Source organism: Cyprinus carpio, chromosome A14 (genome assembly GCF_018340385.1).
Source record: "Cyprinus carpio isolate SPL01 chromosome A14, ASM1834038v1, whole genome shotgun sequence".
Classification (NCBI taxonomy): domain Eukaryota; kingdom Metazoa; phylum Chordata; class Actinopteri; order Cypriniformes; family Cyprinidae; genus Cyprinus; species Cyprinus carpio.
The window spans coordinates 21759195-21775273 of record NC_056585.1 but is presented as its reverse complement, the minus strand read 5'-3'; the positions used below and the strand labels follow the sequence as shown (position 1 = coordinate 21775273).

The 16079-nt window shown below is 36.2% G+C and overlaps 2 protein-coding genes across 2 annotated transcripts; both read right to left on the bottom strand.

Moving 5' to 3' along the window:
- Nucleotides 1-743: 743 nt before the first annotated feature.
- LOC109102280 (probable palmitoyltransferase ZDHHC24) lies at nucleotides 744-3899 on the bottom strand. Its single transcript, XM_019115620.2, has 4 exons — nucleotides 3738-3899; nucleotides 3114-3509; nucleotides 2705-2982; nucleotides 744-1655 (listed from the first exon to the last, which is right to left on the bottom strand). Exons 2-4 carry the CDS (start codon nucleotides 3416-3418, stop codon nucleotides 1363-1365), a joined length of 876 nt encoding a protein of 291 aa, XP_018971165.2. The 5' UTR covers nucleotides 3419-3509; nucleotides 3738-3899; the 3' UTR covers nucleotides 744-1362.
- A 7915-nt stretch (nucleotides 3900-11814) lies between these two features.
- foxa (forkhead box A sequence) lies at nucleotides 11815-14830 on the bottom strand. Its single transcript, XM_019116298.2, has 2 exons — nucleotides 14599-14830; nucleotides 11815-13131 (listed from the first exon to the last, which is right to left on the bottom strand). Exons 1-2 carry the CDS (start codon nucleotides 14668-14670, stop codon nucleotides 12061-12063), a joined length of 1143 nt encoding a protein of 380 aa, XP_018971843.2. The 5' UTR covers nucleotides 14671-14830; the 3' UTR covers nucleotides 11815-12060.
- Between the last annotated feature and the right edge of the window lie 1249 nt (nucleotides 14831-16079).

Sequence of the window (16079 nt, the reverse complement as noted above, 5' to 3'; positions counted from 1 at the left end):
TGAGTGTTTCAAGGCTAGATATACCGACCTCAAAAATATTTGGAGTACTTTCAACGAATAGGGTACAAAATGGGGCCAGAAACTCTTAAAATTACTGTGATAGTATTATTATTATTATTTTATCCTCATGGGTAGAAGCAGTACTAGTAAGTCTAATTTAAGTGATTCTGCAATTTTCTACATTATACTCAATTAACACTAAATAAAATTAAATAGACATTTAAAAAGTAATATTAATGGTAAAATGAATAGCTCAGTTTAGGCTAAATTTGGCACCCTTTCACACAGTAGGCGAAATTATGTTTTGTAGTTACTGATAAAATATTTATTTTCTGACAACAATTTTGGTAAAAGGGTTAAAAGTTCATGAAAAAAAAAAATTCAACACTACAATTTGCGCTTTGGACATTTAAAGGAATAGATTTACCGAAAAATTAAAATCCACACAACTCCAATTAATAAATTGATTTGTTTTTCACAAACACGCATCTTTTTGATTCACCAGATGTTAATTGATAGACTGGAGTCATGTGGATTATTGTGATGTTTTTAACAGCTGTTTGGTCTCTCATTCTTACGGTACCCATTCACTGCAGAGGATCCAATGGTGAGCAAGTGATGCTAAATTTCTCCAAATCTGTTCTGATGAAGAAACAGACTCATCTATATCTTGGATGAACTGAAATATAGTACATTTTCATAAAATTTAAGATATATCTAAAAATGAATATCATTGCATTAGATAACAAAAAAATAAAACCAAATGGCATTTATTTTGAAGAAAGTTTACAAACATTGGTACTGATTCAAAATAACAAATATAAACATAAGACTTGAGATAAACAATATTCAGTTCCATTAAAAAAAAATTAAATTGTGTTTTATAACTCAGGACAAAAGAAAATGACAGCTTGGCATATAGCACATTCACATTTGTCTGAACAGATTATTTGGCACATCAATAAAAAAAAAGCAAGAGGAGAGAAAACAATTCAATCAGAAAAAATACTTCCCCTTCCAAAATTTTTTTTGCTTTACAAAAGCAAAGAATGCACAGAGCAAGGGAGAAAAAAAAGCATAATAAAATATTTAAAATTATGTACTTTACATACACCAAATTAACACCAATTAAAAAAAATTATAAGAGTGCTCTAATGAGCAAAAACAATTGTAAAGTGAAATCAGAAATCCACATGTCTTGCTGGTTCTTCAGATTTAAAAAAAAAGAGCTGGTAAGAGCTGCTAATTGTTTGGTTTAAGTACAGCATGCAACCGCTGCTTCAGCCTCAACAACATGTCATTCTGCATCAGCTGGGCCAATGTATTCAAATTGCAATGAGAAAATATCTATCAGTCCACACCCTACTTCATGGGCTCTAGCGAACCAGTCACCTTGAAGTTTATGCCATCTCCAGGCAGCGGGGAAGGTATCAGTGGACAGAGCCAGCAGATGTACCAGTACTTGCCCAAGCATTCCCTGATGTTAGCCAATGCTCCCAGGTTGTAAGGCCGCCGTGTGGAGTACCACTCACGTGTAGTCTGTCCCCTCAGCATCAGAACCACATGAAAGAAGAGGAAGGCAGCAACCAATAGGAAGCCAACTACACAAGTGTCGGCAATGAATGCAAAAGCAAACGCTCGTGCCGTCACCTGTCCTGTGATTGGAGAAAAACAAATGTTAATGGGTATTTGTGTGACAGTTTAAAAGGCGTCATAAAATACATTTAAGTATCATAATTTTTACTTCCATTTTCCACTACCTTTATGGCCCTTAGAATTAAACTTTTTTTGTTGTTGTTGCTGCACCTATTCATAAATATGGGGTCAATAAGACTTTTTCATGTTTTTGAATGAAGTCTTTTATGCTCACCAAGGCTGGATTTATTTGGTCAAAAATACATAACAGTAATAGTGTGAAATATAATTACAATTTTCTATTTTAATGTACCTGTTTACATATATAAAATGTAATTTACTTGTGATGGCAAAGCTGAATTTTTAGTAGCCACTACTCCAGTCTTCAGTGTCACATGATCCTTCAGAAATCATTCAAAACAATTTTCAGGATTCTTTGATGAACAGAAAGCATTTATTTAAAATAGAAATATTTTGTTACATTATTAATGTCTTTCCTGTTTTGATCAATTTAATGCATCCTTGCTGAAAATAAATATTAAATTCCACCCCCCCACCCCCCAAATAAAAAATTACCAACCCGGAAGTCTATAAAGTCACTCTTGCATTTTCAAAACATCCTCATCTATGCTATTTGCATTTATTCATTTAGCAGATGCTTTTATCCAAAATGACTTATAAATGAGCAACACATCAAAAACGCCAGCCAAGATAATATCACCATATTAAAATCAGCACAATTCACCAGCAATACTTTGTTCAGTACTCTACAAATAGTATTTAGGTTTGCAGGGCACCACAAAAAAATTAAATAAATGAATAAATAAATAAAAATCAACAAATGGAATATGTGAAACCAGTGCAGCACAAGCCCTTGAAACTCTCCCACGCTGGCTTCAGACCATCATCATCGTTGAGATTTTTTCTACGTAGTAAGTTTTGACTTAGAAAATGTACAGTATACTTCCACAGCACACTCAACTCTCATTTCAGAAGATGGAGGAAAGTTTGATTCCTCATGACATTACGCATTTCTCAGAGCAGACACTGATCAGAAATTCATACGTACCAGAGACGAGCATTATCCAGGGCATGAGCAAAAGCAAGACGCTGTGAAATGTTACACCCTCCTTCAGGATGACAATGAAGACCTCAGCATTCATGACTACCGCATAGAGCAGCCCTGCCCACATGAAGAACAGACAGGTCAGGAAATACCGGTAATTGTAGAAACCGACACACTGGCCAAAAAACACACAGTGGTGATCCCGCCGCAGTACACACACGTTGCAATCGTAGCAGTGTGAGCATCGTGGAGGAGTGTGTGTCTCACAGTTGTAACAGTACCTATCATAAAAGAGGAAAATATCAAATTGTTTCATTACTTGAATTCATGAATACCACACAAGCTCAAACAGAGATTTAGAAGAGGAAATAAATGCTATATAAACACTATACAATCAAAACAAACCAATTACCTCCACCCTTGACCCAATGCATCGCCTCCAAGAAACACTCCGCGAATACTTGGGTTAGTTTTGACAAACAACGATGCATTCCAGGTTATGTTTCCCAACATGAAGTACTGAGCGAAGAGATGCATGGCCTTCCACATGGTGGACCACTCAGTCTTCTTCTGTTCTGGCTCAAAGGGAGCCTCGACCAGCACCAAATAACTAACTTCCGCAGTGATGGAGAACACCAGCAAAGCGTTCAGAACGATAGGCAGGTGACGACCGGACGACTCCACCTTACACCACAGACTGCTCATGAACCTAGCCATGTTTTCAGCTTTAAATCATCCGCTGCCTGAGACTCTACCTGCTCAACCTGTTTCTTAAATGTAAAGCCACTCGATTCACGTTTGCTCGAATCTGAAAAAAAGAAAAAAGATGGCCAATTGAGAGAAGCATTAAAAATCCTTCAAAAGTATGTTGGTTAAACGACATTTACAGATGCTGCAACAAATAGGGAGCTTACTAGTAATGGACACTGCTAAATCTGACAGATATCACACTGAATGTTCCAGTCACAATGACAGCAGCTATCGATTAGAATCTATAAAACACTGTTACAATTTCCTTTTATTAATGCATACCGACCTGTCATTCCATTCAGAGCATCTTTTCGACGATAAACGCAGAACAAATGATACCCAGCTGGCTGCTGTCTTTAACATTGAACTGGTGCTGCAGGCTAACAACATTTAGCACTGATAGGTCTGTGTTGCAACTGAAACGGTCCCTCTAACACAAATGACACTCTACAAGAGTTCCAAGCTGAAATAAGGTGGTTGTACAGAAACACATTGCATTGAGAATGAATGAATGAATTAATGAAATGTCTTATTTATTATACATTCACTGTTACCTTAAAGTATAAAGACAATAACAAAATCACGTTTACGAATAAATAAAATACATTCTATTTACTATTATAGGTTCAACTGATAAAATTATGCACAACATTGCATCTTTCATTTCAGTGTCTTGTCCTTCTGAGAACTGGACTGCTTGACAGCAATATAGAGGAGCCCGGGGCTAGTTGTCACAAGATTTATTCCAGTGATTTTATTTTTGAAAGTCGGTATATGTAGACACACGCCTTAAAGTTCTTTTACTGTCTATGGTTTTCAGTCCATAATGGCGGCCGCGCCGTCACGTCATGGGGGCAACTGTTGCTATGGAGCGTTCTATTGAGTTTCGCCTCTTGGCTTCTATACTCTTTGGTCTTACTACTAACCTCAAGGCTTTGACTATTCACGATATTTTACAACCTTAGATTATTTCACATCGTCACACATCACAAAGAGGATTCTTCAATTACAGTTCATTTTCTGAAATCTGTTCTTCAAATCCAATATCACTTTATCTGTTCTCCAATATAATGTTCAGTGAAAGTGCACACAGTGAACGTTTCAATGGCAAGACGGAAAGGTACAAAAAAAGATGTGCAATCTAGCAAGTGCACACATGAACTATAAACAGTACTAAAATGGAAGTGGTGCCATAAGATCTCAGTAATTAATCAGACACCACCATCTATTGTGTGTGCATTTGTGTATGAGAAGTTTGTTTGTATTTTTTTTCTTTTTGTGAGAGAAGAGGAACTGACATAGAATGGAAGCATTAGTCAAAAAGGTGTATAATCTAGCAAATGCACACATGAACAAAAAATAAGTCTGACCATCTTTCGGAAACTAGTGTACTACTAGCCAGCTACTAGCCAGTTCAAGTTTTGTATAGATTTCTAAAAATGAACAGCAAAAACCTCTACAATGGTAGAGATTTGAACAAACAAACAATAAATATCAGTTCAAGTTTTGTATAGATTTCTAAAAATGAACAATAACTGATTCTTTCATCAAATGATAACTTATCATATGATGAAAGAACTGATCATTTGATGATTTCAGCAGCTTTCAGTCCATAATGGCGGCCGCGCCTCCGCAGCGCCATCTACAGACTGTTACCCATAACACAACAGAGTTTCGCCTCTTGGGCTTCTATACTCTTTGGTAAGACGTAATCTTTAAACTCAGACAACCACGATTTTCCTTTGACCACCCTTTTCCTTTTGACCCCCTTTCTCAAAGAATAATCCCTAATCTCATAATCCGCACTGCTGGCTGTTGAGAAAGCAGACTTCCATTCAGAGCGAGTTTAACATCACCTCTTTTACAAAGAATGAGGAGGAGCGAACGAGAATCTACAACACAAGTGAGTGCTCGTGTGATCAGTCACTTTGCACTTTATTTATTCATTTCGTCCCAGTCCCAGTCCCAGATATGTTTAAATCGGAATTATTTTAATCAGTTATTATTTTACTTTAAAGTTTTCTATTTAGAATAATTTAGTTTTTGATATCGAGGTGGTGTGGTGCACGTTGCCATGATAAAGTAGGCTACAGTAAATTGTGTTCCTGTTCTCCCCCTTACCGTTAAAACCCATGAGAGGGCGCTATTGTCTGTCCACGAGAGCTGTAAAAAATATTACAACGATAATTCACCCATAACTGACTATTCTGTTGTTATTTACTCACCCTCGTGTTGTTTGAAACCTTTGAAAGAAGCATAATTTGTAGAAGATGTAGGTTATGTAAAATGAAAGACCGCCATTCATTGTATTTTAAATGTTAATAGTATATTTTGGAACAATTGGAATCAAACTCTATAAGAAAAATAAGATCCTAAAAGATAAACTGAACTTTTCCAGGTTATCAAAATAATTTTATTTAGCTTTTAGAGAATGCTTCTTGATTTTAGAGGATTCTGGCATTCATTTTTTCTTCTTCAATGAATGAGTTCATGATGTGTTTGTTGTGATGTAATAGCAGGGCTGTCTGGTTGGAGATCAGTGAGCAGGAGCGCAGGGCTCAGATCCAGAACCAGAAGATGCTGCAGGACTTTCAGAGAGCACAAGACATGCTCAATGACATGGTGGCCCGCACCGAAGCCATGAACCCTATACGGGTCAGCTAACACACAACTTCCCTGCCTTCCATGAATATACATGCATCGTCCGAATTTTTTTTGTTTGTTTTTTTTTTGCAAAAATTTTACTTTTAGGGGCTTGTCAGTTACTGGAGCAGTACTGTTAAAGGAATGACATTATACCTTATCTAACCCTAAAAGGTGCATATTAGTACATTAGAGTAGGCATATTTTTTATTTTTTGGCAATTAGCAAACAACAAACAATACAATGATCCAATCAACTGCTGAAGGACAAAATCAAGTCCCAACCTACATTTCTTCTTATTCAAGTTGTTTCACTTGGATATATGTCACAATAAGGAAGTAAAGACTATCGCAATTTCTATTTCACACCAACTTTAAGGTACTACAGCTTTTAGGGAGAAATAAGGTACAAAAATGTCTCTTTAATAGTACTGCCACAGTAACAATCCGTAAGTCAATTTTTGCACATTGCTTTTTCTGAGAGTGTGCCTTGTATTATAATGCATTGATAAGCAGATCCATCACATGACCTGATATTGTCCTCTAAAACTTAAAGATTTATTCTATTTTGGCATTGCATGTACATGATTATTTTGTTGTTGTTGAACTAACCTACACATTTTCTCTTCAAAAGGTTCAGTATGAACAGTATCTGGAAGAGAACTTCCCACAATGGCAGCAAAGACTCAAAAGACATAAGAGTTTCTGAAAACTCAAAGTTGCTTTTTATGGGAAGGTCATTTCTTTTAAAAGGTGTCATGACAAACATGAACAAAACTGTAGGTTACGGGTCTTTACTGAATGTCTGAAAATGTTACTAAAAAGTTCATGGGAAACAGTACACTTGCAATGATTGTGATTTTTCTCCAGCAGGTACTACAGCACTTAAAGAACAATATTCAGCAGAAGTCTGACTTTAGAGGCAATCTTCTGTCCTCCAATTTTCCAGAACCATCTCAGCCTTCTCATATATGCTAAACACTCATCAGACAGGGAAAGGTAATTTGCTTAGCAGTTTTCTCATGCCACATATCAACGTTTTTTTGAGAAAACTCTTAACAAGGCCCTTTTTCTTTAGACATCAAGCAAAATACTGAAAGACGCAACCATCATCCTTAAATTCCACCCACTTGGTTAACTGGCTCTCAGTCTTTTATTTCCGAACTCCCCCAAAACAGTATCCCACAGGATTACAAAAACCTTCACAACATTCAAGCCTTGAATCATCCAAATTCTTTACCTGGAGATTGAAAAAATGATATATTTTATCTCCATTTGCAATGCCATCCACATGTTAGAGATAGATCTTCCTAAGATTTGGAAACAGTGTCAAAACATTAATATCTTAACATAACATCTTTCCACATTTATCTGTTTTAGCTCTTCCACTATATCACAAGACACTTAAGATAGCCACTCTGACACAAAAATCAGCAAAACACATCAAAAACATCTAAGAAGTGTAACAGCAAAGAATCCATTATCACTGAAGAGAATATTGATGCAGTGATGCAAGATGAAGACGAACAAGAAGAAAGCAGGAGCCAAGAAATGTCTCAGAGTAGTGTCAGCTCTGAAAAGAAAGATGGATCTGAAGGACTCAGCTTTAAAGAGGAAGACGATTCTGATAAAGGAGATGATGGTGGTCATGACATCACTGTGGCAGAAGAGAAGTTGAAGATGGATGAAGAGGATGAGGAAAGCACAGATGGAGATGAAGAAACAGGATTGGATGATGAAGCACAGGGAGGTGATGAAGAAGGGAGTAATTAAAGGTCTTCTCAACCCTGTCAACTCCCAAACACGGCAGTGAGTTTCATTATATTCTATATTATATTGTTTGTTTTGCTCTATGGAACTCTAATGATTATTTATTCCCATAGGGAGGAAGATGTGAAGGAGACCAATCAAATTGTATGTTTAAATTTGTACAGTTTTTTTGACAACTTATTTACAAAATTGTCCAATTTTGTACAATTAATCACATTATATATATCCAATTTGCAGTGAAAACTATCTATCCACCATTATATTAGTCACATTTGGTTAGTGAAATTGTATTTTTTGCATTCAGCATAGTTTTTATTATCTTTTTTATTCAGATCAACCCTCTGGTTAAGAGGAGTAAAATCTACCGCAGAAGAGCCATCCTGCAGCAACAAATGAGATAGTGGAGTCTGATGATGAGTTTGACCACTTCTATGATTAAACCAGAAACTAGAACATAAATGGGAAACAATGGGAAGGGAAAACCAACAACAGATGAATACGCTGGACCGAAGCTGCAATAGCTCGATGCTTTCAGAAAATGAGCAAGGTGCACACCCTAAACAGCAGCTTCAGAGCAGCCAGAGAGCCACAAGGCCGAGCAATGAATAGAGGAATCAGATTACAAAGGGATGAAAGAGAAAAGAAAGGGATAAATAGATGCTGGGTGTCCCTCATCTTTTTTTGTTATTTGCTGGTAGCTTATCTGACTGTCCTGAAAGAACCACACCACTGTCACTCTGCAAACACAGGTGGATCCAGAGATGAAGAGAGAATAATAGAGGGGATGAATAGTGGATGATGTTAAATGAGAGAAGCCAAGTTATAGATTTTATTCTAAGCACATAGCTGAAATGGTTTCACTTTCCTAAAACAGTAAAGCATTTCATTAATCTAAATCAATGTATTATTTATGTCCTATAGGGAATCAAAGTGTTTGCCCTGAATTCTTTGGCATTAATTTAAATGTAGTAAGAGTTTGAACGCTTTCTCATTCAGATGGGGAGCGTGGCCTGAAACGAGGGGGATGAGTGGGGGTTTTGGGGGAAGAGGGGGTGCTACGGGAAGGAGTACAGGCCTGTCACTGTGACTGAGTGATGGCTATTTGAACAGGCATATTTACCCGAGCCCTTGTGAAAGGAGACGGAGGGACACTAACGGAGACGCGCAGGCACAGACAGGCAATAAAAAAGCTGGCCACTGTGTAAACAACATGGCCTAGTCTGTTCGGCCGCTGCCATGCCAACAGGGCAGCTTCCACTCTCCAGCCAATCACATGGTATCTTTTTGACAAGTGGAACAAAACCCCCATCAGATGTTTTAAGCAGCCATTGATTAAATGCTTATAAAATAAAATATTATCTTCTGCGTTTAGTTGATATGTTTTGGAAGTGACATGTCCTGTGGAGTCGCATGCTGTACTGTTTAAAACAGCATTTTGTAATTCTTGTGCATGCAGGTTTTTTTTATGACCTATGAATTTTGTTCTTTTAAACATTGTCACAACACATGACCGTTGAAAATGAACTAGCAAAAACAAAAAGGTGATTAGGATTGGTGTGAAGCTTAAAAGGACCAGTAATTATACATTTTCAATTTAATAACATGTATCAATTTTTATTCATAAATTCTAAATAATTTTATGACATTATTTATTTAAGTTTTATTTAATTAATTCCTATCTATTGCACACTGCTGATCAAAGGTTTGGGGTCAGTAAGTGTTTTTTGTTTAAAAAGTCTTTTGCTCATCAGGGCTGCATTTATTTTAATAAAAATAATAATAAAAAAAACTTTAAAAAGAGTGATATTGTGAAACTGTTTTCTATATATATTATTTGATCAATTTAATGCATCCTTGCTGAACAAAAAGAAAAATATCTTTCAAAAAGAGAAAGAAAAATCTTACTGACCACAAACTTTTGAACACTAATGTGCATTCTTATAATTGTATTACATGGCATTTGACAGATACTTTCATCCAAAGCAATTCAGAAGTGAGTACAGTCTTCTTTTATTTATAATGCTATACATGTAATGTATGTTTAATATAAATATCATGTTTTTGATACCATGAAATAAAAACTTTATATATTTTGGATAAATGGAACTAATCAGAATAATTGAACTGAATTTGACAAACTTTTTCGCCTACAGTTACCTGCCTCCCCCCCACCCCTCCACCCCCCACCGTCTGTGTCCACAGCTGGCCTACTGATGACCTGCAGACAGCATCTTCACACCCTACAAATCCACATTCACACCCTTGTAATGCTAAGAACTGAATACACATAGCCAGACTCTTTAGATATTTAGAAAGCCATAGCACAGTCATTCATCATATCAGCATACAGCAGAATCTGTTGACGAGCCAACTTCTAAAGACAGTAATCTGCGCAGGAATAGAGCACAACCATGAAATCTCATGAACTCCTCACGTCTCGCCTTCTCTCTGAATCTCGAACACACACTGAGGGGTCTGTGGCTTCTGCTCAGATCGCTGTGGGTGTCCCTGTGTCCTATTGTTGAGAAGACACTGCTTTGGGGAGGTCCACCATTAAGACCAGTGTCTTCCTATTGTTCTCATACACTCAAACACAATCCTGCTTACCCAGGAATCAAAGGTTAGGCTAGGAGGGGATGAAGGGGGTTGCAACCTTTCTTCTGCTAGCATTCAGCCCATGAGACACCGCACCAACCAGTCAAAATCACAAGCCATGTCTGGACACTAACCACTAACCTATCCTATATCATCAGTGAATCTGTATTTTGATTGGTTTGTGCAGCATTCAGGTTTTTCTGACTGTTTAGAGACATGTTAGTGTCATAAATAAGCATTTTTATTTCATTTTTCTCATTTACTTGTAAATTAATATTATATTAATTAATTTTATCATATAATTTCGTTTTATTTGTAATTTATGTAGCATTTTTTCATACATATGCATTTTTGTTCCCAATTCATGCACTAGTAAATTAATATACATAATCCCCCTATATATATTCATTTTATATTCTTTCATTATTTGATAATATATAATACAATAGTATTTTTATTTATTTGTTTGTTTGTTTTAGTTTTTCTGCTTTTTTAGAGACATATTTGTGCCATTAATATTATTTTTTTTAATTCATCTACTGGTAAATTAACATGCACAATATTCCTATTATTTATTCTGTATTATCAAATTATTTTATCATATGTAATTTTATTTATAATTTAATTTTCTTTTTCTGCCTATTAAAAGACAAATTAGTGCCATAAATATGAATTTTTATTTCCAGCTCATTTATTAATATGCATAATGTTCCTATATTATTTATTTGATATCATTTCTTTATTGATGTAATTCTTTCATATATATATATATATATATATATATATATATATATATATATATATATATATATATATATATATATATATATATATATATATATATATATATAATTTTTTATGTATTATTTATTCTTATTGTTTTGTTTGATTTTCTGTTTAGACATTTTATAATTAAGTTTTATTTTAGTTATTTTTGTGCCATAAATATGGATTTTTAAAAAATACATATTTACAAGTAAATGGATGTGCATAATATTCCTAAATTTCTTTTATATTATCTATTTTTTCCTAATTGTTAATAAAAATAATAGTAATTATTATTATTATATTATTTATTGTTCAGGGTCTGCTCTATTTTATGCAAACTGTGCATTTTATAAATTTTTTTAAATTGGTTTCTAAAAGGTGGCTACTAGTCTCATTCAGGTTAGTGTGAGGAATGTCAAGAAAGGAAATGATGTTTATCTTTTACAATGTGAGCAGGACAATGCCTCTGTTGAGTTGATTCTTCCCCAAACACTCTCTTGAGGAATTTAAAAAATGCAGCAGTAAAATAATGTGGAAGCATGAAAGTCTTATAATCTTGCACCTTACACCAGACAAATAATTAACACCTTTTGGAATGTTAAAATTTTTACTTGAGATTTACAGCAAGGAATTCACATTCATATGTATTTTCAAACTCTTTCAATTCAACTGAATTCACTTGAAGCATTCACACAGAATCAAAGAAATCCTTCAGCATCAGATAACAGATACTTATCCAGCTATGAGTTGTCCAACTAATATATACAGCAATTATAAGTATCTAAACAGAAATGAATCGATTTTTAAAGCCCTTAATAGACTAAAGGAGGTTGATCAGGAGGAACTCAGAAGAGGAGCAGAACACATGCTAAACCCAGGGTAGTAAACAGAGTCTCCAGCATACGAGGTGAAGTTGGGATGGGAATTAGACTGGCGGTAAACCGGGTAGCTCACAGGAGTCTCGCAGTACTGGAAGTCCATAATTCGTGGGACAGAAATGGAGTGTTGGGATGTAGGTTCACAGTGCAAGCTGGTTTCCATAGAGGCTGGCGGGACAGACTGCAGGCTGTGACTGGGCATTGTTGGGAACGGGACATTAAGAGAGGGCAAGTGTGTTGAGATCTCTGGAGGCTGGGTAGGAAATAAAGTGTGTGAGGGCGCAAGGTGCTGATGAAGATGAGAAGGAGAAGGTGCTTTGGCAGCAGGATAGGACACTGGAAATATGCTTGAATGCTGTGTTGTGGTGTCACTTGGAGGAGGTACGGGAGATTTACAAGAAGAGATGAGTGACTTGACCTCCACCTTTTTTTTTTTCCCTTCTGATTTCACAGCTTCCCCATCCGAATTTTTTGATGGCAACGTTGCCTTCTGACACTTGAAGCGCTTCTGGCGACGCATGTAGCAGCCGTTCTCGAACATGTTTCCGGAGTCGGGGTGCAGGGCCCAGTATGAGCCTTTCCCTGGCGAGTCTGGTGATCTTGGTACACGCACGAAGCAGTCGTTGAATGACAGGGAATGGCGGATGGAGTTTTGCCATCGCTGCTGATTCTGTCTGTAATACGGAAAGAGCTGGCGGATCCAGTCGTAGATCTCGTTCAGAGTCAGTCTCTTGGCTGGCGACTGCTGGATTGCCATGCAGATAAGAGAGATGTAGGAATATGGTGGCTTGGCGTGGCTTAAGGTCCGTCTGTAGACTGATTTCAGTGCTGGAAACTCAGGTTCACTTGAGCTGCTCTCAGCGTATCCTTTGGGGTTTGGTGGAGGCAGTATTCCCACTGGGCTTTCGAGTCTCCCGGTGTTTCCCGCAGCTGCTGAATCACACGGTGGGCCGTAACTCTGGTAGTGATGCTCTGGGGGGGAATATCCTCTAGGGCCCAAGGGCAGGTTGTCTGCTCCATAATACACCTAAAAATATTGGAAATTAATAAATTATCATTCAATTTGAGAATATTATTATTATTGTAATGTGAGGGCCAGAGTCAGAAATTAACCAAGGCCTTGGGTCCAAACTCACTTGCAGTGATTTTTTTTTAATCTGTTATCTAGTATTTTATATATTTAATAATATTCAATCAAAAGCAACTGTTGTTGAATGTGTCACTAATATAATGTTTATTGTTATTGTCTTGTGCATTATTTTGATTTTACAATTAACAAATCAATCAAATTTATTAGTTAGTTTAGAAATGAAGTAGGCTATTATAAATAAATGTATATGGTTTACAAAAAGACATTTTAAATTCTGAAAAGGTGGATTTTAATTTAATGTCTTTTTAGGATACAGTTAAAGTTTACTCGCTTTTTGACCTTTTTGGTTTTGCATGATTTGGGTTATTAATATTAATATTAAACGTAGGCTATTAATATTCGGTGTTCATCTGTTGGACTTGTGAAAGTAATGCTTATTATGAAAAAAGGGTAGGTAAAATAATCTAGGCCTACTTTTTCGGTTCCTAGCCTTAAATTATGTATAATTGTTATGGAACTGTTCAGTAGAACAGAAATATGAATTTTGACGACGATGACTTGTATTGCTGATTTCAGCGTCCATAGATTTTTATCTATCCCTTATTTCCAAACCAAACCAAACCTGGGCGCCTTGAATGGGTAACTCCATGTAAATGTATTCTGACCACCCACCCAGCCGATAACCCCATTATCCGTATCCCGGCTATTCTTCTCACCCTTGTTTTGTCTCTTTTTAAGTCACTCACCGTCTGCCTTTTTTCTATCTCAGGACAGAGGGGTATTTGGGGGCGCGACTGCTGTTTTCAGTTGTTCTTTTTTCCACGATGGACAGCGTTCGTAATAATTCGGCCCTTTCAAGTCGGAACCCCGCTTTCGTGTTTCGGATTCCGAAACGCCCCTCTGGTTATGAGCCCGTGCTGGGCCGATTGTAAGTCATGCACGAGTGCCAAAGCGCGAGACATTCAACACAATCACAGAGTCAATCAATTAACTGCCGCGAGACCACACACACACACAAGCGCAGACACGTCAAAAAAAAAAAAAAAAAAAAAAAAAAAAAAAACCCACGTAGCCCTATAGACACAGATAAAAAGCTTCAAACGGCAAACGTCACCTGTTTCTAGACTATAATATTATAAAAGGTTTTGTTCTGATCTGTTGTGTTTTAGCTGAAATTTGTGTTTGAATAAATTATAGGTGAGCAAAAAATAAAAAAATAAAATAAAATAGATAGAGGATAGGCTACATATAAATATAAATAATATAAATAATTTAAATATTTAGGCAGTTCTCCCCAGAACTTTGCAAAAAAAAAACTATTAAGAATAACTATTAAATATATTTTATTCTAAATTAAATGGCAGGTATATGACAAATAAAATGTTTTCTCCCATGGGAACATACCTCGCTGGAGTAAAATGAAATCCATTGATCGCCTCTCTCCCGTTTCACTTCGTCAATCATGTCTTCTGTCATTCAACTAAATAATTATTTAATTAATTATGCAAAACGACAGAGTAAATTAATTAAGTAAAACGAGATTTAAATCTCAGTGAGTATCACAGAGCATTTGGAAGCCCAGCATCGCTTTGTTTAAACTGCTGTAGGTGTCCAGTCAGGAAAGTTTGGAAGTAATGTGCTGCCCCTCACAGACTGAGTCCCATATATGAGCGAGCGCTGATCTCCCGCCCTCTGACCAGCGTCCTGCCCCCTGAACACTACACACTACTACACTGCTTTATTCACTTCAGTGAGCAATTACACGCATTCAGTAACAAGATCAAATCAAATTTTATAGTCACAAAATGGCCAGTTATATTCACCTGAGAACCAGAAAAAAAGTTTTTTTTTTTTTTTGTCATTACATTGGTTGGAGCATAAGAAACAAATGGAGAAAAAGCATTTTTCAAAAACAAAAACAAAACAAAAAAGGTTTCATAGGAATATAGATATTTAATTTATTTTCCTATTGAAATGTTGTGTCTCCCCAAAATGCCTGATTAACATGAGGTTTGTCTTGGTCTCCTCTACTGAAGACATGTACGACAATTATGCAACAAAAATATTCCGATTTGTTTATTTACGACAAACAATCTGAAAATAACCAGATTTAAATGATAATTACAAAACATTATCATATTTCCCTAAGAGTGCTAAATTTGATCATTCTATTAATATCAGTTTAAGACCAAGGAGAGGGAGTGTTTATGATCAAACCTCCAAACATTTGATATCCCTAAAAAGCCCTATATGTGCTCTGTACAGTACAGGACATCCAGACTTAAAACTGTGGCATGTGTGGTTTCAGAGAAATTTACTAAAATAATAATGTCCTCTACAGAGGACAAAATTATATGGGTCCCATGACGAGAGGCCTATAGATCAAAACGTGTTTAAACGACTTTAAGTTAACATCCGAGATAACACTATAACAAAATGCTCAGGTTATCTCTTCATAACGTAAAATAACAATGTTTTTCTTTCTTTCTTTCTTTCTTTCTTTCTACCTCCTCTTCTTGGAGGTAAATGCTCCTGAAAATTGAGACAAATATTGCCCCTTAATTTTAACATTTATTTCTGACATTGATACTAATAAAAGACCCTTGACCTAGAAATATATTCATGTGTATCTCTTTTTATTTCTCAGTCTGTAAAGTTGGTATTGTGTCTCATTCAGTGGTCAGAACTCGCCCCTCTCCCTTTCTCTCCCTCCACATCTCCTTCCTCTCTATTGTGGCAGACAGCTGTTTGGTGGAATGGGGGTGTTGGGTGTCATTTTTATTGATGGAAAGCAAACATTTACTCTGTGTGCCATTTAAAAGCACCACCCTCATCTGTCTGCCAGTTCAGCTCAGCCAGTCAGAGGCCTCAAGAAATACTCCTGC